The sequence below is a fragment of the Lynx canadensis genome, chromosome F1, assembly GCF_007474595.2.
Source record: "Lynx canadensis isolate LIC74 chromosome F1, mLynCan4.pri.v2, whole genome shotgun sequence".
Taxonomy (NCBI): Eukaryota; Metazoa; Chordata; class Mammalia; order Carnivora; family Felidae; genus Lynx; species Lynx canadensis.
The window spans coordinates 57,457,593-57,483,681 of NC_044319.2; the positions used below are offsets into that span (position 1 = coordinate 57,457,593).

The 26,089-nt window shown below is 42.7% G+C and overlaps 1 protein-coding gene and 1 pseudogene across 2 annotated transcripts in view; one reads left to right on the top strand and one right to left on the bottom strand.

Annotated features, from left to right (window-relative positions):
* The first annotated feature begins 3,901 nt into the window (after positions 1–3,901).
* The window catches only part of MARK1 (microtubule affinity regulating kinase 1), a 119,736-nt gene continuing 97,548 nt past the window's right edge, over positions 3,902–26,089 (top strand). For both annotated transcript variants that reach the window (XM_030302501.1, XM_030302502.1), the window contains exon 1: positions 3,902–3,973. In XM_030302501.1, coding sequence (XP_030158361.1) covers positions 3,923–3,973 — 51 coding nt within the window. In that variant the 5' untranslated portion in view covers positions 3,902–3,922. The remainder of the gene's footprint in view (positions 3,974–26,089) is intronic.
* On the bottom strand, positions 13,074–13,463 carry LOC115505505 (annotated as a pseudogene).

Genomic DNA, 26,089 nt, shown 5'->3' on the forward strand with positions numbered 1-26,089 from the left:
TTTCATCAGAAATTCTTGAGCTGCCAGTTGGTTAAGCGGCTGACTTTGGCTACCCTCACAATCTCATGGTTCGTGGGTTCAAGCCCCACGTCAGGCTCCGTGCTGTCAGCGCAGAGCCTGCTTTGGATCTTCTGTTCCCCTCTCTCTCTGCCTCTTACCCACTTGCACAGTCTCTCAAACATAAATAAACATTAAAAAAAATACTTGAGCTGCATTTGGATTTCAGAATATTTCGTTGAAAGGGTAGGCTCCTATATCCAAGTTTTTTTTCCCTAACAATTAAAAATTCCCCAATAACTGAATCAAATATCAGCTTTTAAAATGATTTAAATTACTTAAAAATGAAATCGAATAATAAATGCAGTTCCCTAGTCACATCAGTGATACGTCAAGAGCTCAATAACCACATGTAGCTAGTATGTAGTGTACAGGATAGTGTAGTTCTAGAAAATTCCACTCCGGAGGGCTGGGGATGGACAATGCTCTTTTAGCGCATTTCAGTGGAAGTTTAGAATCTTGAAGATCTTTATTTTTCTTTTGTTTTCTCGGTACTTCAATTTTTCTTTTCTGAAATCTTTGTTACCCTAATACCTTAAGTTAGAAACCTCTGAATTCAACATGCCACATTTGGCTAATAATCCTAAAGAAAATTGCTCCAAGCCTTAAAATATTCCTTTTGTCACTTCTTCACAGTCACAGACACTGGGAGCTATAGATTCTGCTCATGAGCATTCTCGTTATTAAGGAGTATAGCTAAATAAATTGTGATTCATTCCCAATACTGCTTCATGCCAGTTTGAGGGGAGGAGAATTCATACAGGTGCACATACGCAATGACTCAATGACTTTTTTTCCCTTAACCTATGCCAAATGAATTTTCATTATATACCAACCCTAACATTGTAGGCATGAAGGAGGATTATTTGAATGCCATTTTGGGGGGGTAGAGTTGTTCCTAGTCTATTTTGGTAGCCAGGATTATGGACTTGAGTTATCTACCCAATAAAGACTCCCTTTGAATGTAGTGCCAGTATTATAAAATTTTCTTTATGGATTGATCTTAAAAATAAGTATCCCTTAGTGTTGCTACATCGTTTTCAGTAAGTTTCAGTACATGAACACAGCGTAGCAAACACAGCTAAGGGATGTGCCCATGACTTTTAACATACACTTTAACAGCCACTGTGCCAGAATCTTGGGCTCTCCTTTGAGCGTTGTCTTTAATTAGCCACTATACCTCATAGGCATAAAGAACCCAATGGAGATGAACCTATGGGTACTGTAACCAGTACATGATTGAGAGTACCACATATTCCAGTAATCCCCTTTTATACACTATCAACCCAGTGCATCTGTGATGTTCAGTAAGTCAGATGCGTGGACTTTTGTTAACATGGAAATTAAAGGTCTCTCTGGGTCAATACAAGGATAAAGACATAGGATACTATGTGAATGGGCACTGAGAAGCAAAATCCAAGCTACCACTTGAAGGGATGATTCCTATTCCAATGGGGTTGGGCACTGTTTCAAAGATCCTTGTTTATTTCCATGTTGACACGTGGACCATTATAGCACAGGGTACACTCCGGTGGCCGCGGCAGCCAATGGTGCTGCCGACACTGCATCAGCAGCCCCTATAGGCAGCAGTGGCTCTAGTTGATCCGAAAAGTACAGGCTTCTGCCCTGGCAACTTCAGTACATCTTGGTGATTCAGGATCTCCGCAGAGGGACTGTGAAAGCTTGGCATTCCCTGGTGTGCCCCATAATTCCGGATGCAGCCTCGCAGTTCTAAAGCCTGAATTTTATTCGAGGGGTGGTGACAAACGCCAACGGGATCTTGTGACTTTTATTTGTTTTGTGAAGTCGAGAAGTGTTTACAAGATAAACTGCTAAGGGAATAAATACATGGATGATGTTCTAGAAGTGAATATATGCTGGGTGAGAATTTTTTTTCTCAGAGTATCTTTGTATGTGCTATTTTAGGTCTCTTCCAGCATGTTTTAAGGGTCGACTGTTAACTTTTCAGAAACAACCTTTAATGAGTCAGGATAAAAACCATCTGGTGCACGGATTCTTCCTTCAAATGGATGAACTTCAGGAGAGAGGAGGATTTCCCATCATCTTAAGACTCCCATTGGAGGCTCGGGAAAAGAGCTCAAAAATTGGATCTACCCCCTTCTATCTATTTATTGCTCCTTTTATCTTCCTGTCCACCCATGCAAGGAAGTGAAAAAGAAATATTGGGAAGAATAGAGCGATGGTGTGGTTTTTGTCCTAGAGGCTGAGTGTGCAAAATGTAAGCTCCCGGATAAGATAGAAAGAAGTGGGATTGCTGTTTAAAGGGCTAATGGGCCCTGGACAACTGCATTGTACGGGGATGTCTAAAGGATAATGTGGGAGGCAGGTGGGTGGAAGGGTGAGGAAGCCACCTGGAGGAGATAGGACTGGGCCGAAACCAAACACAGCTCTCCACCCTCCCTAAACAAGCTCGCCTAAATGACACTTCCTTGTGTCCCAGGAAGTGACGATCAGCCAGTGTAGACACTGGGACTCCCGGTCTCACCCACTCCGGGGGTGCTGCGGTGGGCGCCGGGCGACCTCTTCTGCCGCCCCATTCCGGAGGAGGCGGCCCCGCGCGGGCACCTCGGCGGGCCGCCAGGCCCGAGCCCTGTGCAGCCCGCGGAGGCTTGCTGGCGCCTCCGGGGGGTGGGGGGTGGGGGGGGGGCTTTTGTGCCTTTTGCCCAACTACTAGGGTGACCCTGAACCCAACGGCTCCCTGAAGAAGGGGACTGAGAGGGGGCTTAGGGGTGCCCGGGGAGTGAGAAAGCTTGGAAACGGGGGCGGGGGAGCAGAATTTAAGCACGGGCCAAGTCCCGAGGTGGGAGACTGGCGGTGGAGGATCGCACCCATTCTTCCCGATGAAACGGACAAAAGGGGGCCGCTTAATTGCACCAGCGCCCTCTCACCTCGCCCGGCAAAACCCAAACACGAGTACAAATAAAAGCCACCAGAGGCTCTCAGACGACCGTACTCCGCGGGTGGGGCGAGAAACAAAAATAAACAGCGGGGCCCGCGGGCGAGAGCGCGCGCGAGGAGGGGGAGGAGCGGCCCCGCATCCCTAATGAGGGAATGAATGGAGAGGCCCCCTCGGCTGGCGCCCGCCCACCCGGCGGCGGCCGCCAAGTGCCTCTGGGCGCTGCGTGCCGCGCCCGCCGCTCCGCGCGCAGCCGGCTCGGGCCGCTCCTCCGGCTGAGGCGCGGCGGCGGCGGCGGCGGCGAGCGCGCCGAGCAGCCGGGACGGACGCGCCGGGCAGCGGGGCGCCGGGAGCCGGGGCGCCGCCGCCGCTGGGCCCCGGGCGCGTGGCTGCGGCTCGGCCGGGCGGCGCCGCACACCTGAGGCGGGGCGCGGGGCGCGGCGCGGGCGGCGCTGTCAGGGCCGCGGCTCCCGGGCCCGAGCCGCGCTCGCCGGGACGAGCCGGGCAGTGATTTGCGGGGCGAGCTCACCTTCAGCCATGGCCCGGGGAGCCTAGCGGGGCCCGGCCGCCGCCGCCGCCGCCGCCCCCCCACACACACACACCCCGGCCCCCCTTCCCCGCCTCCCCACCCCTCCCCTCGGCGCCGCATCCCGCCGGCCTCGCCGCCCGGCCCGCGCCGGGCAACCGCCCTCGCCCGGAGCCCGCCCTCGCTCCTGCCCGCGTCCCCCCGCCGGCGCCGCCGCGGGAAGCGGCTCCCCCTCCCCTTCCTCCGCGTCTTCCTCCCCCTCGCCCCGCCGGGGCCGCTTGTTGCACCGCCCCGCGGCCTGCGGGAGCCGCTCGGCCCGGCCCCGCGCCCGCACCCCCCCTTCCGCTCGCCCCCCCCCCCCCGCGGGCCCGCACCCCAGCCGGGCCGGAGAGACCCCGGCCCGACCCCGCCGCCCGCACAAGATGTCGGCCCGGACGCCATTGCCGACGGTGAACGAGCGGGACACGGAGAACGTGAGTAACCCGAGCCTCTCCCCTCCCCTCGCACACACACCCCCTCCCCCCGGGAGCGGCGGGGGCGAGACCCCGGGCCGACCCCCGCCTCGCCCTCCGCCGGGCCGCCCCCGGGTCCCCCGAGCGGCCGCCGCCGCCGCCGCACGGTCTCCACCTGGAGCCGGCGTGCCCCTCGCCCGCCGCTCTGCCCCCTTTTCATTCCAACCCCATTTCGCTGCTTTTCCCTGCAGGGCGAGGGCGGGGGCTGTACGGGGAGCCCCGTCCTGGGTGGTCCTCCCGGAGAGGACGGGCTGATGGAGGGCAGGGAGGCACGGGCGAGGGCAGAGTGGGCATCCCAGATTGCTGTATTTGTCCCTCGGCATGCTGTATCCCCACCCGAACGTTCGCTCCGCCGCCGCGGGCGAGCCGGCTGACTGCCTCTCCCCCCCCCCCCCTGCTCTTCTGGCCCTTTCGGTCCCCTGCACCCCCACCCCCCTGCATTGCCCCATGACTTTGCTTTTTGTAACACTGTGTCCCATTTTGGGTCGTGGGCTCCGCCGGCGGAAGGTCGGAAGGGAAGGGGCAGAGCGGTAGTAGGATGGATGTGTGTGTTTGTGTGGATGAGTTCCTGCTGCTGAGATACTCTTCGGGAGAGATGAGTACAAGAATTTCCCGGACAGCCTCTGTGGCCCTGGGGTTACAGCAAAAACGTTTAAAAGCCGTAGGAAGCCAGCGGCTTTTCATTCCCTTCCTCAAGTCTGGGGCGATAATTCAGGGCAGGTTTTACTTTAAATATCTCTCCTCCTCCTTGGAGTGTCACACGGTGCATTTCTTTGAAGGAAGGATTTGCTGTGTCTTTGATCAAATTGCCCTCAGGAGTTTTTATCTGGATGCAGATGTCCCTGGTGTTTCAACTCTTGAAAACCAAAAGGACCAGATCAGTTGTATTCCCACCTTCTGAAAAGTACAATTGTGTGTGGGTGTCTGTGTGAGTTTCTTTGTGGAAAAGGGTTTGTTCCCCCCACCCCCTCGTTTTTGTTTTGTTTTGTTTTGTTTTTTTTAAATCCGCATGACTTGTAAATAGGGCCTTGGCTGATTTTCTGACTGCTTTTTAAGGAGCTAGCAGGTACCAAGTTTGGTGGGCCGTCCAGATCTGTCTGGTTGTCTAGTTTAAGTTAGACTCCAGCTCTCAGTGGACCAGTGCCGTCGTATGGTTGGTAACATAAAAATATGAAGTGCTTTGGTGTTCTTAGACAAAAGGTATGCAGGAGAAGACACAAACTCCCCTCTGAAGTGTTGGCGGCTGGTATAAACAGATTATTTAATCTTGGGAGCGCAGGGGAACACAGAAACTTAATATAATTATATGAAGGGAGAAGAAATTCTAGTAAGAGACTATTGTTAGAAGACCTGGGAAGGTATTTCAGAGTGTGCTTTTGTCCTCGCTAGCTTGTCATGCATTTAAAATGGTCAACACGGTGTAAGGCTGCTGCCAGCATAAATTATAACTTCATTTTGCATCATAAGTGTTTTAAAAAATAAATAATTGATGCACAGTTTTGATTGGGAGATTGAAGGAGGTCGGGGGTGGGGGGTGAAAAATTTGGTTAAACTTGATCTTCAAGTCAAGTTTTGGTACAGAAATTTTCTAATCGGAACTCTAAAAAGGTTCTTGTCATTCAGTGTGTCATTTCAGTGTGAATGGAAAGTAGGATAGATGATGGATGACCTTTGTGTTTATTAGTAAAACACTGTGTGCTAACCTAGGAAGAGTGGAAAAATACATTGTTTGTATTTTCTTTTGGATTTCCAATAGTAAAGCTGTTTCCATAAGTGTGCGTGAATAAGGTACTTTTTAAGGACATGGGATAGCATTGTAAAAATATGCATCAAAGAATAGCACAAATTGCAGCATCACAAGTAAGACCCCTGCCCCCCCCCCCAAAAAAAGACCCTAGTGGATTTTTAAGCAAAGCAGTAATTGTGTGATAAATTTTGTTGTACCTTCTGAAAATAATCGTGCTGTATAAACACATTCGCTCCGGTTCTGAACATGTTATTTCAAAGTCACGTTTATGGTCTTGTCTTCTGTCCTTGTGTTGTAAATGACTGTATCTCCCTGTACCTTACTTTATCTAATTCTGATTTTCTCCCAATTGCCTAATATGTCCCAATTTGTGGAAAGTATTTATTGTTACACTCTGGCTGTTAATTTATCAGTTAATGTGCGCCCAGCTTTGTTTTTGAGCTGGAAGGCATACAGAAGTATTACTTAAGATAAGGCCTCTCCCCTCAAGCAGCTTACCTGAAATATAATCCCGAACAAATCATGTACAGTAGAAAATTGTGTAAATAGGGCTAAATTGGTTTGTGCGTGCCATAGGTGTTTATCAAAGGGACTACCAGAGATGGATGGCTATTGAGTCGTTGCTGTTATCTCTCTGTATTCTCTGGCATGTAGTAAGTGTCCTAATCCGTTTTTACTCACCTCTCATCAATGAAATAAAGAACAAACCTGCTTGTGAGCTAATATGTTAATGCCAGTAAGACAATCAAGATGGACGTGGGCAGTCCTTTTCAGTTCAAGTGACATATTTAAAAAGATGGTTGTGAAATTTTATTTTCATATGACTGTAAAGGTTTCTAGGTTCTTTGAAATATTAAGGACATAACTAAAAATATTCTTTCACTGCTGGAAATGTTTTAAACAGGGCAGTTTTAAAAACCATCTTTGTGTGTTATTGTCATTTTCAGCTAATATAAAATTTTGTTTAGTCATGTGAACATATTTGGATTTTGTATTCTTGGGAATATGCAATACCTATCCCATGTGTGTCACTAATAAATGTTGAGGATAAATTAAGGTTTTCAAAAGAGGTGTGTTACACCACTAATCTCCTGTTACTACCACTGTCTCTAGTAGAGGCAGCAAGAATTGCTTTTCTTTGAGAACATTCTGTGTGTACTTTTTCAGGAGTTCTTTTCTCATGGGTGAAGGGATTTGTGTGTGCATCGGTGGTAGGCCTGAAATGGCTAAATACCACAAAATAACCAATGATGAACTTTTCATGCCATCAACACTTCGTAGCCAAGTAGAAAAGGCACGTTACAGATAATAGAATTAATTTATGCAAAATGTGTTTGATTTTAGGTTGGAAAGAATCCAGAAAAAGAATGGGTATTTGAAATTTTTTTTTCTTCTCTTAGATTATGCTTGGTTAGTGCCAGCATGACCGTAGGCAATCTATTACCATTACTTGTAGGTGCTTTTAAATGAAGCAAGATAAATTGTTTTTCTGTGTTTCAGAAAAACTCTGATCGTGCTGATTTTTATGAATGCAAAAGGCCCCGACTAGCTTTCTGTGGTGAATTTTAATCAGTATGAAGATAATTGATTTGACCCCTTCTTGGAATGTTTTGGTTAAACTTAACTTTGAATCTTTTAATAATAAAACTTTTGAAGGTGATTCTTTGGATAGATGTGAAACTCACTGTGATGAGTGTAGCAGGTGCTTAGCGTGTATGAGGCGCCATCAGTAGTTTGTGCTGTGGGAATCATTGTTAGTAATGTGAAAAGGCAAGAGAGAACATGCCATTGCCACTACCGTTGGGTACCCTGTGCACACCTCACATGTCACAGTACCTATCCTGCGGCACTCTCATTGCTGGCTTATTTTGTCCCTTTATTCTGTATCCCCAGCACCCAGCAGAGCATCTAGTAGTAATCTGTAAGACATCAGTGCAGGAACATTCCCCTTTTGAATTTTTTCATTTATCAGATTAAGTTAGTGACACTGGGAAGTTATTGGAAATATTGCATAGTACAGACAGAGGCAGAAGCCTTCAGAAAGTCAACTGACCACCCAAGGTTATGATCTCTGACATCTTCCACTGTTGCTGCACTCATGCTGTTGCTTCTTAGAGGTGTTTTTTTTTTTTTTTTTTTTTTTTTTTTGGTTTGTTTTTGTCTTAGAAATTTTTTTTTTCAATGTTTTTTTTTTTTTTTTTTTTTTTGGGACAGAGAGAGACAGAGCATGAACAGGGGAGGGGCAGAGACAGAGGGAGACACAGAATCGGAAACAGGCTCCAGGCTCCGAGCCATCAGCCCAGAGCCTGACGCGGGGCTCGAACTCACGGACCGCGAGATCGTGACCTGGCTGAAGTCGGACGCTTAACCGACTGCGCCACCCAGGCGCCCCAAGAAATTTTAAAAGAATATATGAAATGATATAAAATGCGTTATTAGAGGAAGAACAGGCTATGCCCTGCTCATCTTTATTTTGAAACTTTGCTATTTTCTCTGTCTCAGGTGCCCTGCTCTTTCCGCCTCATCCCAAACCCACAAATCCCTTAAGGTATGGCTCATGTTTCTAAGAAAAATTCTGACACGGTTGCAGCAAGCAGTGCTCTCTGCTGTAGCTGAACATCGGTCTGTGCTCAGTCCACACTCCTGGTCTGACAGTCCATTGTGAGAAAACATCTCTACCTTCTATTCCTTTCTGTCCAAAGTGCTGTTTTTAACTCTTCTTTTTTTAAGCCCAGATTGTTTAAAATCAGCTACATAGTTTTTAAGTTATTATTTTTTCACCATTTCTTCCTCCTTCTCAGACTTTCCTTTGGATGTCATTTTCCCTTTTCCCAGTGAACACCTTTGAAGTTCTTTTGGTGAAGGATTGTTAGCCATAAACTTTGTTTTTTAAATGCGAAATGTATTTTGCCCTTATTATTCAATGATAGTTTTGCTCAGCCTCTATTTCTAAGATGACAGTTATTTTCATTCATTGCTCAGAAGATAGTATTTCATGGTCTGCTGATTTCATTCTGTTCAGAAGTCATCTGCCGGTAGCTAGGTGATCTGTTCCATCCGCCTCTGTAAGAGTCTCTGCTTTTCTTTAGGTGTTGGACTTTACTACAGTGTATTTAGGTGTGGATTTCCTTTTTTCCTTCTTGCTTCCTTTGTCTGTGATTTCCTGTTTGTCATTAGTTCTAGATACTTATCAACTTTTATCTTTTTGAAAATAGCCTTGTTTCTGCCCCCTGTGGCAGTTCATTTGGGGAGTCTGATTACATAACGTGAGGCCATAACTCCTCTGTGTGCCTTAACCTCTTAGTCATTTTTCCCACATGTTCACTGCCTGTCTGTACTATAAGCTGCATGATTTGTTTGGATTTATCATCTGTGGATTTGTATCTTTCATCACTTCTGAACTGAATCAAGCATGCTCTCTTTAAATATTAACTTATCTCTGTTCTCTCTAGTGTTTCCAGTGCTCTCATTAGATATGTTAAAATTTCTCATTCTATCCTACATATGTCTTAAACTCTCCTTCCCCCCCCATTTCATTGTTTCCCTATACTATCTGCAACAGTTATGTAATATTTAGATTTATCTTTTAGTTGGCTAAATCTCTTTAGCTGTATTTAAATCAGTTAATCTTTCTGTTAAATTGTGTTCAATTGTGGTAGGCACATAACATGAAATCTACTCTCTTAAACTCCTAAGTACAGTATTGTTAACTGTAGGCTCAATGTTGTATAGCAGGTCTTTAGAACTTTTTCATCTTGTATGACTGAAACTTTATACCATCAAGCAGCAACTCCCCCATTTTCCTCTTTTCCCAGCCCCTGGCAACTACAATTCTACTCTCTGCTTTTATAAGTTTGACTAAGTTAAATGGAATCATGCAGTGTCAATCTTTCTATGATAGGCTAATTTCACTTAGTGTAATATCCTCAAGATTCATCCATAATGTAGCATGACAGAATTCCCTTCCTTTATGGCAGAAATACTCCATTGAATGTATATCACACATTTCTTTATCCATTCTTCCGTTGATGGACATTTGGGATGTTTTCATAACTTGGCAGTTGTGAATAATGCTGCAATGAACGTGGGATTGCAAATATCTCTTTGAGATCCTGATTTCAATTCTTTTGAATAAATATCTGGAAATGGATTGCCAGATTATAGGTTCTATTTTAAAAATTTTTTGAGGAACCTCCATGTTCTTTTCCATAATGGCCACACCGTTTTACATTCCCACCAAGGACGCACAAGGGCTCCAATCTCTCCATATCTTTGTCTGTTTTGTTTTTTGATAATGGCCATCCTAACAGATGTGAAGTGATAATCTCGTTGTGGTTTTGATATGCATTTCTCTGATGATTAGTGATGTTGAGCATCTTTTTAAATACCTGTTGGCCATTTAGATGTCTTCTTTGAAGAAATGTCTTCTCACGTCCTTTGTTCATTTTTTTAAAAGAATCAGGGTTTTTTGTTTTTTGTTTTTTTTCTTCAGTTGAATTGTAGGAGTTCCTTACATATTTTGGATATTAACCCCTTTCAGATATATGGTGTATAAATACTTTCTTCCACTCTATAGTTTGTCTTTTCACTGTGAGGATTGTTTCCTTTGCTGTGTAGAAGCTTTTTACTTTGACGTAGTTCCCCACATTTTCACTTTTTGCCTTGATTGCCTGTGATATTTGTGTTATATCCAGGAAATCATTGCCAAGATCATTGTAATGAAGCTTTCCCCCTGTGTTTTCTTTAAGGGATTTTACAGTTTCAGGTGTTATATAAGTCTTTAATGCATTTTTTTTTATGTATGAAATTTATTGACAAATTGGTTTCCATACAACACCCAGTGCTCATCCCAAAAGGTGCCCTCCTCAATACCCATCACCCACCCTCCCCATCTTTAATGCATTTTGAATTAATTTTTGTGTATGATATAAGAGGTCCAATTTCATTCTTTTGCATGGGGAGATCTGGCTTTCCCAGCACCATTTGTTGTGTCTTTCATTCCTTGTGTATTCGTGGCACTCTTATCAATAAAAGATCATTTAACCATATATACATAGATTTATTCTGTGCTTTCAGTTCTCTTCCATTGGTCTGTATGCCTGTCTTTATACCAGTGTCATACTGTTTTGATTATTATAGCAATGTAATATGCTTTGATGCTTTGAAGTCCTAACTGTGAGGCCTTCATCTTTGTTCTTCTTTCTCAAGATTGCTTTGGCTATTCAGGGTCCTTGTGGTTCCTTAGGAATATTAGGATTTTTTTCTTTTTTTGTAAAAAAAATGGCATTGGGGTTTTGATAGAATTTTGTTGATCTGTAGATCTCTTTGGGTAGTGTGGATATTTTATCAGTGTTACATCTTCCAAATCATAAACACAGATGTCTTTCCATTTATTTGTGTCTCCTTTAATTTCTTTTAGTGATGTTTTGTAGTTTTCAGGGTAGACATTTTTTTGCTTCATTAGTTAAATTTATTACTAAATATTTCATTCTTTTTAATGCTATTGTAAATGAGGTTGTTTTCTTAATTTTCTTTTCACATCACTTGTTGTTAGTGATTTTTATTTGTTGGTTTTGTAGCCTGCAATTTTATTGAATTCGTTTTTAGTTCTTTTTTATTATTTTAGAGGGAGAGAGAGAAAGAGAGGGAAAGAGAGCAGGGGTGAGGGGCAGAGGGAGGGAGGGGGAGAGAGAGAGAGAGAGAGAGAGAGAGAGAGAGAGAGGGAGAATCCCAAGCAGGCTCCATGCTCAGTGCAGAACCCGAACCCAACACAGGGCTCTGTCCCATGACCCTGGGCTGGGACCATGACCTGAGCCAAAATCAAGAGTCAGCTTCTCAACCAACTAAGCCACCCAGATGTCCTGAATTTGTTTGTAATTCTAACAGTTGTTTGTGTTTCTTGGTGGAGGTCATATGGTTTTCTACATATAAAATCATGTCATTTGCAAACAGAGATACTTTTCCTTTTTCCTTTCCAGTGTGTATGGCTTTTATTTCTTTTTCTTGCCAAATTGCTTAGGCAAAATCCTAAGATTTTCAGTACTGTGTTGAATATAAGTGGCAAGAGGAGGCATCCTTGTTTTTGATAGCAGAGAATAAGCTTTTGGTTTTCATCATTGAGTATGATGTTAGCTGTGGGCTTTTCATATATGGTATTGATTATGTTGAAGTAATTACCTTCTATTCCTAGTATGTTGAGAGGTTTTGTTTGTTTTTATGATGAAAGGGCATTGAATTTTGTCAAATCCCGTGTCTGCATCAATAGAGATGGTCATGTGATTTTCATCATTTGTTCTGTTAATGTTAATTACACTGATTACCTGTGTTGAACCATCCTTGAATCTTAGGGATAGATCCCGTTTGGTCATCATGTATGATTCTTTTAATGTGCTGTTAAATTTGGTTTGCTAATATTTCATCTAGGATTTTTCCATATATATTCATCAAGGTTATTGGCCTGTGGTTTTCTTGTAGCATCTTTTTCTGGTTTTGGTATGAGAATAATGCTGGCCTCATACAATGACTTAGAAAGTGTTTCCCTCTCCTCAATTTTTGGAAAAGTTTTAGAAAGACTGATGTTGATTCTTCTTTAAATGTTTTATAGAATTTACCAGAAAGCCATCTCGTCCTGGGCTTTTCTTTGCTGAAAGTTTTTGATTACTGATTCATTCTCCTTACTAGTGTAGATCTGTTCAGATTTTCTTTTTCTTCATAGTTCAGTCTTGGTCAATTTTATGTTCTTGGGGATTTCTCCATTTCTTGTAGGTTATCCAACTTGTTGGTATGTAATTAAGGTAGTTTCTGACCATCCTTTCTAATTCTATGGCATAAGTTGTAATGTTTCCTCTGATTTTGTTAGGTTCTTCTCTCTCTCTCTCTCTCTCTCTCTCTCTCTCTCTCTCTCTTTTCTTAGTCTGACTAGAGATTCTTTCATTTGTTGATTTTTTTTCTTCAAAAAACAAATTCTTTGTTGACTTAAAAATTTTTTTCTATTCTGTATTTCATTTATTACCTCTGTAATCTTTATTCTGATTTCCCTCTACTAATTTTGGGCTTAGGTTTTTCTTTTTTCTAGTTCCTTGAGGTGGAATTTGAGAGCATTCTTTTTGTTTTTTAATCTTTTTTGTTCTTTAATTTTAAGGTCTTTATTGCTATGAACTTCCCACTTAGTACTACTCTTGCTATATCCTGTAAGTTTTTGTATATTCTATTCTTTTCTTTTCTCTTTCTTTCTTTCTTTCTTTCTTTCTTTCTTTCTTTCTTTTCCAATTTGTTACTATTTTACTGATGCCCATGCTCAGGCCTTGACCCATACTAACCCAGTAGGCATAGCTGCTTCTTCCACTGCTGCTTCTTGGTCCTCAGGTTTTCGTCCTTGTTCAGCAGGGCGCGCACGGCATGTGTGTTCTTCAGCCACAGATCCAGGGGCTTGTACTTCTTGTCCTCGTAGAATTTCCTGAGGTTCTCTTTCTGAGTCTGGCTAATGGTGGTGAGAACACGGGTGATGGATTTGCAAACAGCTCACATCTTGGAGAGCTTGGAAGCCACGCCACCTGTCTCTTCCACGACGCACAACTGGGACAGCTCCACCTTCAGGTCTCCCATCTGTTCAAGCAGCTCCTCCTCCTTGCCGCGAAGGTGTGGAGCCTTAATCTTGGCCGTAGCTGCACAATCTGTCCCTGCTGCCGAAGGAAAGAGGATTGTACGTTGTTTTCATTTGTCTCGAGATATTTTATAATTTCTGTCTTGATTTCTTCCCGACCCAATGGTTGCTCAAGAATATGTTGCTTAATTTTCACACGTTTTCCAGTTTTCTTCTGTTGCTGATTTCTAGTTGTATACCATTAGTTTGGATAAGATACTCGGTATAATCTCAGTATTATTAAATTTGCAAGACATGTTTTGTACCTAACATGTGCCCTATCCTGGGAAATTTCTATTTACATTTGATAAAAATGAGTTCTGCTGCTATTCAGTGAAATGTTCTGAATATGTGTGTTTGGACCTTTTGGTCTGTAGTGTTGTTCAAGTCCTCAGTTTTCTTCTTGATAGCTGTCTGGATGTTCTATCCATAGTTGGAAACGGGTTGATGAAATTTCCAACTGTTACTGTGTTGCTGTCTATTTCTTCCTTCAATTCTGTCAGTATCTGTTTCATACATTTTAAATGTTCTGATGTTGAGTCTATAAACACTTAAAATTGTTGTATCTTTTTGGCCCATTGACCACTTTATCATTCTATAACATTCCTATTTGTCTTTTCTCTGTTTTGTCATTCTTTTGTCTTTCTTAACCTTTCTTGCTGTCTGCCTATGTGTTTCGTTGATATTTTTTTTAATGACATGCTTTGAGTGGTTTTTTTTTTTCCATTTTCTTTTGTATCTTCTCTAGGTATTTTCTGTGTGGTTACCATGGGGCTTACATAAAACATTTTACAGTTATGACAATCTGTTTTAAGCTGATGGCAGCTTAACTTCAATCTCATACAAAAATTCTGCTTTTATTTCTTCCTTCTTCACACTTTATATTGTTGTTGTCACAATTATATCTTTTTGTATTGTGTATCTATTAGCATATTTTATAGTTTTAGTTTTATAAATACTTTTGTGTTTTAATTTATATGCCAGGATAAAAGTGATTTACATACCATATTGCAATATTCTGTGTTTGTGTTTATTTTTCCCATTACCAGTGAAGTTATATTTTCATATGGTTTCCTGTTACTATTTAGTGTCTTTTTGTTCAACTTGAATGACTCCCTTAAGCATTAGGCAGGTCTAGTGGTGATGAACTCTCTCAGCTTTTTTTTTTTTTTTCCTCTGAAAGCTTTTATTAATTTTTGAAGGACAGTTTTGCTGGATATAGCATTGTTGGCTGGCAAGTTTTTTTTTCCCCCAGCAGTTTGAATATTTTATTGCACTCTTTCTGGTCTGCCAGTTTTCTTCTGAGAAATCTGTGAATAAGTTTATGAAGGTTCCTTGGTACATGACAAGGAATTTTTATCTTGCTACTTTCAAAATTCTCTTTGACCTTTGACTATATTTGATTATAATGTGTTTTGGTGAGGACATTTTTGGGTTCATCCTGTTTTGGATTCATCCTGTTTAAATTCTGTTAGGTTTCTTGCATCTGGAAATCTGTATGTCCATTTTCGTCCTCATATTTGGGAACTTTTTGGTCATTTTTTAAAAATACAAGCTTTCTGTCTCTTTTTTTTTTTTTTTCTGAGACTCCCATAATGCATATATTGCTTTATTTGACAGTATCCTATAATTCCCTTAGACTTTCTTCACTCGTTTTGTCTTTTTTTCTTCCTTGCTGCTGCTGCTATTATTGTTGCTGTTCCTGTGGCTGGATAATTTCAAGAAAATGTTCAAATTTGCTCATTCTTTCTTCTGCTTGATCTGTGATTGAACCTCCCTAATGAGTTATTGTATTCTTGAGTTGAGTTCCAAAATTTGTTTGGTTATCTTCTATATTTTCAGTTTCTTTGTTGAAATTCTCATTTTGCTCATTTATCATTTCATGACCTCATTGAGCATCTTTATGTCTATCATTTTGAATTCTTTGCCAGGTAATGCATATACCCCTGTTTCTTCAGGGTTGGGGTTTTTTTTTTTTTTTTTTTTTGAAGATTTATTTCCTTCCCTTGATTGGGCCGTTTCCCCCTTTATTTGTGTTCTTTATAACTCTGTTAGTATCCACACATTAAAAAAAATGGCTACCTCTCCCAGTCTTTCTGGACTGGCTTAATAACGGAAAGATTTTTTTTTTAAGTTTTACTTATTTATTTTTTGAGAGAGAGAGAATATCAAGCAGACTCCACATTGTTGGCACAGAGCCCAGTGCAGGGCTCGAACTCACAAACCTTGAGATGTGACCTGAGCCGAAATCAGGAGTCGGCTGTCTAACTTACTGAGCCACCCAGGCGGCCCCTTACATTGAAAGATCTTCGCCATTCAGTCCAGCTAGAGATTCTCGAGGCTCTGAAACCTTTCCTGTAGATGTGTCTTTTCTGGATGTGTGCTTGTAGATGCCTGATTAGAGGGATTTCCTGGTTGTGTTTTTTAGGAGCTGTAAGCTCTTGCTCCCTCTGGTGTCTGTCTGCTGTACTGTGGTTCTTCTGAAACAGCGGCATCCTGAGCAGCCCCGCGTTGTTCTCACCATACCCCTACCCCCGGCATCTAGCATATGCTGGTTCCCGTCAGCACCCTGTGTTGAGCTGGACACAAACTGGTGGAGTGTTGGATGCATGTTCCACTCTTCTCTTTCCTCATTGTTAAATTTTTAGTTTCATGAATTTTATTTTTCATTCTCAAAGTTCTAAATTTTTCCCTCAAACCAGTCTGGACTAGTTTATAGTTTTTTGGTCTTTGCTTGTTTTTGTGATTTCATCTTCATTTCCTTAAACATTTAATATGTATTTACTTCCTGTATCTGGAAATTCCACTATATGAAGTCCCTGGGGCTTTAGCTTTATGGTTTGTGTCTGCTGATTCTCATTCCCTGTGGCTTGTGTTTTTCTGTATTTGCTGGTCTTTGTGGGTGAACTCATATTTGCCTGAGTTTTATCTGTGTGAAACTTGGGGGTCTGAACTGAGGATGACTTCTAGAGAGGATTTGTTTTGCTCCTACTGGGAGCCCCTGCTGACCTGGGACATTTTTTTTTTTTTAAGGTTTTATTTTTAAGTAATCTCTACTTCCAACATGAGGCTCAAACTTACAACCCCGAGATCAAGAGTCTCACGTGCTTTACTGACTGAGCCAGCCAGGAGCCCCTGACCTGGGACATTTCATTCTCCTAAAGGTGTCCCAAACTCAATGAAGGAGTTTTAAGTTCAGCTCTCCAGTGTTGTAGTAGGTCCCAAGCTTAGTATGTGGACCCCAGGGCAGTGCTGGGTTTTGTGATTGCTTTCAGCTGGAGATTTTAAATGTTTGTTTATTTTTCCCTTGGATGTTTCTCTTCCAGCTCATCAGTACACTTTTAAAAAAGTGTGTTTTTTCTTGGAGAACCTTTCACACTATCTTGCCTACTGTACTACAGAGAGACTGGAATAAGCTTTTTGAAAATGGGTGTTCAGAAATGTCCATACTTGTTTGATTTTACTACCCTTAATTATATTGTCATTTCTAAAATTCTCATATCTACACACTTAAACATGTAGACAACTTTCTAACGTGTTTATAAATCTTCTAGGTCAAAAATCTTAGTAGATTTTGGAAACCATTTGTTACAGATATTTAAGTGATTAATTTTCAAAAACTGCTGATTGTCCTCAGGAAGGTGCCCTACTAACATGACTTGTATAAAAAATTGTCACATAGTTGGTGAATGAATTGAAATATGAATACAGTCATTGATGAAGTCAAGTGTCAACATAAACAGAACTTGTAATCAGGCCTTCAGATCTCAGTATCACAAATTGGTAAGCCAAGATTTAAAAAATCAAGAAATCTGTTAATATTGCATAGTGATGTTTTTACTAATCACTGAAAAGTTGGTCCCATTGAAATTTAATCTATTTCCCCAAATTTTCATCTTTTTGGTATTATCTGTTTTAATGTATATAATCTGTTAGTAGAATAGTACATAATGTGGTGTATGTAACTATTCCTATAGTAGCCCATACTTAAAACTTTTAAAGATGCGGTAATTGATCTAAAGTTTGGAGACCATTCTGTGCCATAGAGTTTAGCATTGTTCTAGAATTCTCTATGTGTAAACTTTTTCTTCCTAACTAAATTGAAAATACTTTGAAGTCAAGAACTTTTTTTTTTATTTTTTATTAAAAATTTTTTTTTTCAATATTTATTTTTGAGAGACAGAGCATGAGTAGGGAAGGGGCAGAGAGAGAGGGAGATACAGAATTCAAAGCAGGCTCCAGGCTCTGAGCTGTCAGCACAGAGCCTGACGCGGGGCTCGAACCCACGAACCGTGAGATCATGACCTGGGCCGAAGTCAGACGCCCAACCGACTGAGTCAGCCAGGCGCCCCGAGAACTACTTTTTTTTTTAATGTTTATTTATTTTGAGAGAGACAGGGAGAGAGCATGAGTGGGGGAGGGGCAGGGGGGGAGAGAGAGAGAGAGAGAGAGAGAGAGAGAGAGAGAGAGAGAGAGAGAGAGAGAGAGAGTGAGTCCGTCCCACATAGGCTCCACGCTGTCAGCACAGAGCCCGACACAGGATTCAACCCACAAACTGTAAGATCATGACCTGAGTCGAAATCAACCCACTGAGCTACTCAGGTACCCTAGGGACTACTACCAATATTACTTCTGTGTATTCTATATTACCTATATTACCTACCATAGTATTTGGTGTATTTTTGGCACTCAGCAATTTAATAAATCAAGGTCTAGTTTATTGATTCATTCTCAACTATAGTGAGTTTATGAGCCAGCTTGGGAGATCATTTCAAATTCACATTCCCTAACCCCTGCTCTGTCCCACTCTGTATTCTGAGTTAGTTTCTCTAGGGTGAGATCGCAGACTTCCTCTTTGTAAACTTCCCAGTGATTCTGATGCTGGTGTTCACTGGCCAGGCTTTGAAAAAAACATGATTTATGTGATGATGATGAAAATGATTGCATTGTAATAAACCTCACCTTTTGGTTAAAATGAAAAAAGGCATTATGGTCGCTGGTTATGTTCTAGAAAGTGGGGTTGGAGAAGTGATAAATCAGTCCTTCCAGTGGGTGGTGACAGCGGTAGAAAACAACAGGGAATTGTCTGTCTTGGAGGTAATCAGGTACACGTGCGTGGTATTTGTAGGTGTAAGATTGATGAAGGAGGTAATGAGGAACTTCATGTTCCTCCCTTTTCCCAGCATTATGTGCTCAACCGTATTGGGGGAGGCGGAAGCATCAAAATAAGGGGGTTCACGGCGCGGTGCCCTTTCTTTTGAGAAAGTATTATTTAATACTGTTTTGACGACTGTATTGGTTTAGTTCAGGTTGTAAACAAATCAGAAGCTAAGCAATAGTCCAAGGTTTTAATGAGCTACCTGTAAAGAATATAGTAATAAGTTTATTTCAAATGTTTAAAGCATGGCTACCTTTTATTTTGGAATCAACAGCGCTACTTTCACAATTTCAAAGGAGGGTTTGCTTTTATTTCCTTTTCCGTTTGTTTCATGTCAACCGGAGACGATAGGGATACAAAGGCAAATGAAACCTGTTCCTGCTCTGAGGGCCTCAGAGCCTGACGGGGAGACAGACACAGAGACAAACAAGTGCAGTAGAAAGTTACAGTCCTTGTCACCTGAGTGATCAGAACGCGGAATAAAGAAGGCCGGGGGTGGGGGTGGGGTGGGGGAGTGGGGGGGGGGGGCGGGGAGCCCAAGAACGGTTCGTAGCCTTTGAACTAAGGCTTGAACCATAAGTACTCCTTTGCCAGGTGGCTCTGTGGAAAGCAGAAGAGGACACTGGGCTAAAGGAGCACTGTGCACAGAGGCCCTGCGTGTGGGGTTGAGAGGAGGGGGCAGCAGCCCAGGGGAGCATTAGTGAGAGGACCAGGCAGGGCCTTGGCTGTCTCCGCAAGAGCTGGTCCTGGAGACAGTGGTAGCCCTTGGATGATTGAAGTAAGGGGCCAACACTACTAGATTTGTATTCTGTATGCCTGAGTGTTTTAGAAATACACTCGTTTTTAAATCTAGTGACCTGGGCACCTGGCTGGCTCAGTTGGTAGAGTGTGTGACTCTTGATCTTGGGATTGTGAGTTCATGCCCCACGTTGGGTATAGAGATTACATAAAATCTTTTTTAAAAATTTCCTCTTAAAATGAATTTGAGACTTCCTTTCTCAAGGTTCACTAAACAGCTTTTAATGTAGTATTTATAAGAACTTGATTTGGCATTATCAGGAGAAGGGTTTAGTAAAGGGGAGGTACCAATGCCAGTGACAAAGACTCTTCTTGAACCAAACTTCAGGTGGCTCCTCGGGGCCTTTTTCTCAGCTAGGTTTTGACCTTGGCCTTCATGTCTGCCCTGTCTTTGCCAGGCCTGCACAGTCTCTTCTTGGCAAGAATTCTACTAAGTCAGTTAAGTGAGAATTCCCCCCACGTTTGATGTCTGACCGCCCTGGGTATCTAATCAAGTTCCTCACCCCCCAACGTTGATGTCCTCGAAGTTGTTGGCCTGCTTCAGCAAGGATTCTCTTAGACCAGTTTAGCAGGAATCCCCTGACCCTGAGGTCTCCTCTTAGTAATTTTCCATCCACTCACCTCCTCGCTTGGTGCCACGACTGAATCCCCAGCTGTCTTTACCATAATCAGAACTGATCTCTCTCCCCTATCATCATACCCCTGCTGTAATAATGTTGAATAAAACCTTCCTTACCACTTAACAAGTGTAAGAATAATTATTTCTTTTTAACACCAGTTAAGGAAAGATTCACATTGCCTTATGAAATGCCATACACACTGCACTGTGGTAGAATGTATTGGGAGTAAGGTGAGCGAAGCCCACAGTAACCATAAAGGTACTGGTGGACCAGAAAGGAGAGCCTGCCCAGACTTAGGGCAGAGGGTAGTATGACCTAAAGGGACTAGGACAGGGATTTAGCTAAGGCTACGGTTGGTAATTCATCATTCTTTCATGGTGTCCTGTCTCTGATTTTGACAAGTGGTGACCACAGTTGACCCCAGGGAGATGATTATTTAGCCGGGTTATCTTGGGAAAGTCACTTAAGCTCTCTTTCTTCTTTCTGATGCTTACTGGTACATCTCATTTTCATATTTACCTATAAACCTGGCATGCTCTTCTCTGCAGAGATTACTAATGGAATGGCAGTACTAAGTCATGGCAGTGATCCTTCTGGCCACTCTCAATTCTGTTTTCTGCTTAAATAACAAAAACTGGAGGGAAATAAGTTACGTACCAGTGGCCACTTGTTTAAACTCGGGGAATTAACTTTTCAGTAAATTCTTAAACACAGATACCCCGAGGACATTCTAAGTAGGAAAGCCTTGAGTTGAGAAGGTTGATAACCAGCCTGGGTGATTGTCTCAGCCTTTCTCTTTTCCCTTCCTCTCCTGGAAGGGAGAGAAATCAAGGGGAGGGAAGAGTGTGTCGGGAAGGAGACTGTGTTCTCTGTTCTGCCAGAAGTGAATTATTCATCATGCTCCTGGTTCTAGCTCGAATGGGCTTTGTGACAGTACTTTCAAAGTGTACTGACTGTGATTTCCTTAAACCTGTCCCACATGTAATGCTGCACACTGCTTGGGACCGAGAGCCCCAGCTCTGAGCCAGCCGCAGTGTCTGGCGTGATTGGCTTTCAGAAGCGACTGGAATTTCTTGCTGTGTTGTACAGAGAAGAGCAAGAATATGTCAGTAAAATACATTCCCTCTCTTAAAGTACTTTAGCAAGGTGCTGCGCGCGTAGTAGCTGCTTGATGAGCGTTTAGTAAATAGATACAATTCAGATTCACTCATTCTCTGGCAAATTTTGAAGTACTTCACGAGTCTACTGTGTAGACACGGTATTTACCTTTTACTTTCTGGTCATTTTTCAATGAATGACGTGTTTTGCAGACAGATTTCCTTTCACCCCTGGTATTCATGTTCATAACTGAAAGTCATCAATTAAATTTTTATTGTACTTTAAAATTTTTATTCAGAAAATGAATATATTGACATTTAAGTTGACATGAATATTAGCTTATGTTAGGGGATAATTACTGGATCTTGTTAGATTTACTAAATATATCAGAACCTGAAGGCCTTAGAATAAAGCTTTGACTGCTAGAGTGTTAAATCAAATCAAATCTAAAGATTTAAAGAACAAACATCCATTGTAATTTCTGGCACAAGTTTGCTGTTAGGTTTTTGTACTCGTGGGAGTGAAAGAACTAGGAAGTTTCTGAAAGAATTTAATACCGTATTTTTAGATATAATTTAAGCAGATGTTTTCTTTTATCCCCAGGGGACTCAGTCGTGTTGGCTCATAATATCTTCTGGCAAGCCGTAGTGAAAGACCTCCCAAAGGAGTTTTTTGGGGGCAGGGGAGTATCTTAGGAAGGAGTGCCTCTAGAAATAAAATGCGGGCTCAGCCACCCTCTGTCTGCCCCCTGAAGGGGAGTGATTGCCCTTTGTAATACCCCAATTCAGATGTAAAGCGGTGTAACTTCTTGGTTAAGGGCACATGCTCTGAAGTCAGACTTGGTGGGTTCAGATCCCAGCTCTGCCACTTATTAGCTCTATGATCTTGGGAAGCCACTTATTTTCTTTATTGCTCTGGCTCTTTATCTGTAAAATGTAATAACAGCAGTGACTGCTTTTGAGGTTGTCGTGAGGTTTAGACGACTGAATACATCTAATGCCCTCAGAATAATGCCTGGCACCTAGTGGAAGGCACCTGTGTTAACTGCTCCTGCCGTTGTGGTGGTGGTGGTGGTGGCACATTTAGATAAAGGAGGTAAATATGCCAGGGTTTTAAGTGTTTACCTCAGAGCTTGTGGATTATACATGATTTTCATTTCTTTTAATGCCTGTATTTTAAGTCATGGGTTTATATTCCTTTTTATACCCAAAATTATGAATTTATAATGTGAAGTATAACTTTATGGTTTACTAGAATACTTGTATTAAGTTTAAGAAAGCCAAGTGGGAAGCCAGATCACCTGCAGGTGGCTTGGTGAACAAGGTATTGGCAGGGTACGGAGGATAGTTGTGTAGTGACATCAATGTTCTCAGTGGGTACAGACATACCTGTAGGGTTGTGTAATGCTTAAGAGCACCAACTTGTAGACAGGACTCCCGGGGGTTGATTTCTTCCCAGCTTAGTCATTGATAAGGTGTATAACATTAGGCAGGTTTCCTTATCTCTAAAATGAGAATAATACATACTTGGTTGGGTGGATTGTTGGTTTTCAGTTATTAGGTGTATATTACAAACTTTGCAATAGCAGGTGTTCAGTGACGGTACCAAAGAAACAAAGAATTCAAACAAACGCGTTGAGGAAGTTCACATTGCTCATCGAGATACATTTCTTCTCTTTCCCCATGGTAAAGAAATGCGCGACTCAACTCATGTTCTTTGGGGTTCCCTTTTTCCCATGCTCACCATTTTCTTCATGTCAATACATCCATTCTTTAGGCCAAGTACAAATATAGTTGGATTGATTACTGCTTTAAACATGCTAATGGAATCTCTCTCTCGAGACTGCATTGATTTTATTGAACCCAAATATAAAGACAAGTCTTAAATCAGACATTTGCATGTTGAAGATAAGTTTGATGTCCTTGTGTATGCTGGAATATAGTATCTTCTTTTGTCTTTTCTGAATCGTAGTGCTTATATTTTTTGCCTCTAGAAGTTACAGAAAAAGCTTGATAAGCAAGGTTTTGGTGGAGTTATGAAAACTTCTTCTAATTTTATTTGGGTGCTGCTTTGGAGTCTGATATTACGAGGCTGACATCCATAGTGCCATCAGTCAGGAAGGAGCGATGAATGTGATGGGAGAGAACGGGACACAGTGGAGTCGATGAGGACAAAAGGGAACTCGTTTCTCTCTCTCACTGCCTTCCAAGCTCTAAGAGGGTGACCGGCAGGCTGAGCTGATGGCCTTCATCACAGGGCTGCTTGAGCACCTGGACTGGGATTCACAGCAGCCAAAGCAGGTGCTCCAGCAGGAGTTGGAGAGCTTCGAAGCCCGACGACTGCTCCCTGCTCGCAAGACGTGCCAACAGATCATCTAAACCAGGCGTGAGCTGCAGCTGTGTCTGGTGCAGCGCTGACCTTCAGAGCGTATAAACGACCACTGTTTTAGTTGTGCCTTCCAGATCTTTGGCAAGTTTCTTGTGTCCAGTATTACCCAGGACCATAGAGGGAAGAGACTTTGGGGCAATAGAATTCCAGCTTGGCTAAATTGACATTCTAGACACCATCACAGCCCACCCCATGGCACCTCGGCCATCCCTTAGAAGTATGGGGTTTGGCCACACTTCTCTTAGCCATACCTTCTGAATGAAGGTAATAGCAAAATTATGCTTTTGCCTGATATGACGCAACTATTCTAGGCATATGAAAAACACGCTAACCCTCTCCTCGAAAGAAGATACGATGTCCCTTTAGCCATCTTTGGGTGATGTTCGTTTCTCTTCTGAGTCCCACTCTTGTTCTTGTACCTTGTAACCTCAGTATTGAAATACAGAGTTAGCTAATGTTAACACTTCAATGTTGGGTGATAGGCAAATGGGGAAAGGGAAAAGAAAGAAAGAGAGAAAGAGAGAGAGAGAGAAAGAGAGAAAGAGAGAAAAAGAGAGAGAGAATTGGTTAATTTATACACAAATATGTTCATACCAAAATAAGAGAGACTTATTGCAGTCCTTATTTCTGCAACTGGTCACGTGGTCACAGATGGTGTTTATAATTACCTTCTTCTACTAATTCCGTGTTGTATTTGTGCTCAACAAATGCCTCAGCTGCTTATAATTCCTTGCCTGGGGAGGTAACCCCAGACTTGATTCCTGAAAAGTCTGGGCCGTCAGAAATCATGCCTCCATTGGGTTATCGTAATTTTCCATTGACTTGTCTCAGGACAAGGGAGAAATAAGAGGTGCCCTAGAGGATCTCGTGCATTTAAACATACTCCTCCCTAAGCCGTTATGCAATAGCAACCCAATTTCCCCTTTATAGTCAGGATCAGTCACCTCAGCTGGTATAATAACCCTCTTCTTGGTCTACTTATTCACTGCCATGAAGCAGTCTCAACTTGGAACGTAATGGACCATTGCTGTGATCCCTGGTGGAAGCATTCCTCCCTTAGGTACTAAGATATCTATGCTAGCAGAACATAAAGTTGTAGGGGCTAGAAAGAAAAAATTTTCTAATGGGTCATTAAGAGTGATAGCGAGAGGAGATATTCCAATTTCTATCTCTTGATTCCTAGACCTATGAATCCTGGCTATGGGAGAAATAGCCCTATGTATTAGTCCCTGACTCAGAGTACATGTTGTATCTTGGAAGATGTTACCCCAGCCCTGCAAGGTGTTGTCACCCAGCTGGCATCATAACAGTCTTTAAAAGGCCTTTTCGCTGGTTCTCAAGCCAGCTGCTTCAGGGTATTGTGCATATAATAAGAACAGTATATTCTCCCAGCATGAACCCATTGCCATGCTTCGTTTGCCATAACATTAGTTCCTTGCTTAGAAGCAATGCTGTGTGGAATGTCATGATGGTGAACTATGTATACTGTAAGTCTCCCCGTGGTGGTTTTGCCATAAGTATTAGGATTAGGGAAGGCATCTTCATATCTGCAGCAAGTGTTTATTCCAGTGAGATTAAAACAGTGCCCCTTCTGTGCTGAAAGTAGTCTAATTCAATCAACCAGCCACCAGGTAACTGGCTGACCTCACCCCTTCCTCCTGGCACTTGTCATTTGGGGAGCTCAGTCTTACTCTCTGCAGTTGGCAGATTAGCCTTGGTGAGTGTTGGTCCATGTTGCTAGGCAGATGAGTGGCTGGAGAACGGCTGATAACTTTAGCATGAGTCATCTTCGGTGAGCATTCACTTGGGACACATCTATGTCCACATGCTGTACTCATTCAGGGAGACCTATCCCATACTTCTTCCTCACCATTAATTTTCAAATCTTGTTCCTTCTGAGTCCTTGATCATTCATCCAAGACGCTAGCGCTAGTCTGTCAGTCTCTGTAGATCCAGACTTTTACACTCTCTTTGTAAGTGAAATAAACAACTGGGTGCACTGCTTAAAGTCCCCCCCCCCCGCTTTAACCTTGCCAGTTTAACTTTGCCACATCCCTTCAGTGCCACCCAGAGTGCAGCTGCAGGGCAGCAGTGGTCGAGCCCTGAGCCGTCCTAGCATATTGTGCAGAACCAGCTGTAAACTAGGCTTGAACGCTTTTATTTCTCTTATCAGCTGGTCTCCCCAGGAGTCCACGGACATGGATTTAGACGAAATAAGCACTGTAGCAAGAGTGTGGATCAAGGGGCATCTCTGCCACTTGCATGTGCAACTGGTTTGTGCCTTCAGGACTTGCTCAAGTCCTGTCTGACATGTGCCACTCCCACTGGCTGGTGGAACGTTGCTGTGGGAGCCCAGATGTTTTGGGATTGATGAATCAAACGGCACCCCAGTGATAACGGCAAGCTCACATCGAATGGCAACTTGGTGGTCTCTGGTCACCTGTTCAGTCTCTTGTGCCTCCCGATGGCAAGCCAGAAGGTGTCCCCTCAAAGAGAATAGTTATCTGCAGAGGGTGGCGTAGCTTTGCTCCCAGATGTTCAAAGTTCACCCTGTGATTCGCGTGTTAGGGCCCAATGAAGGCTTGGTGCTTGATTTCTCCGTGCCAGAGTCTGCAAGCCCCAGTGA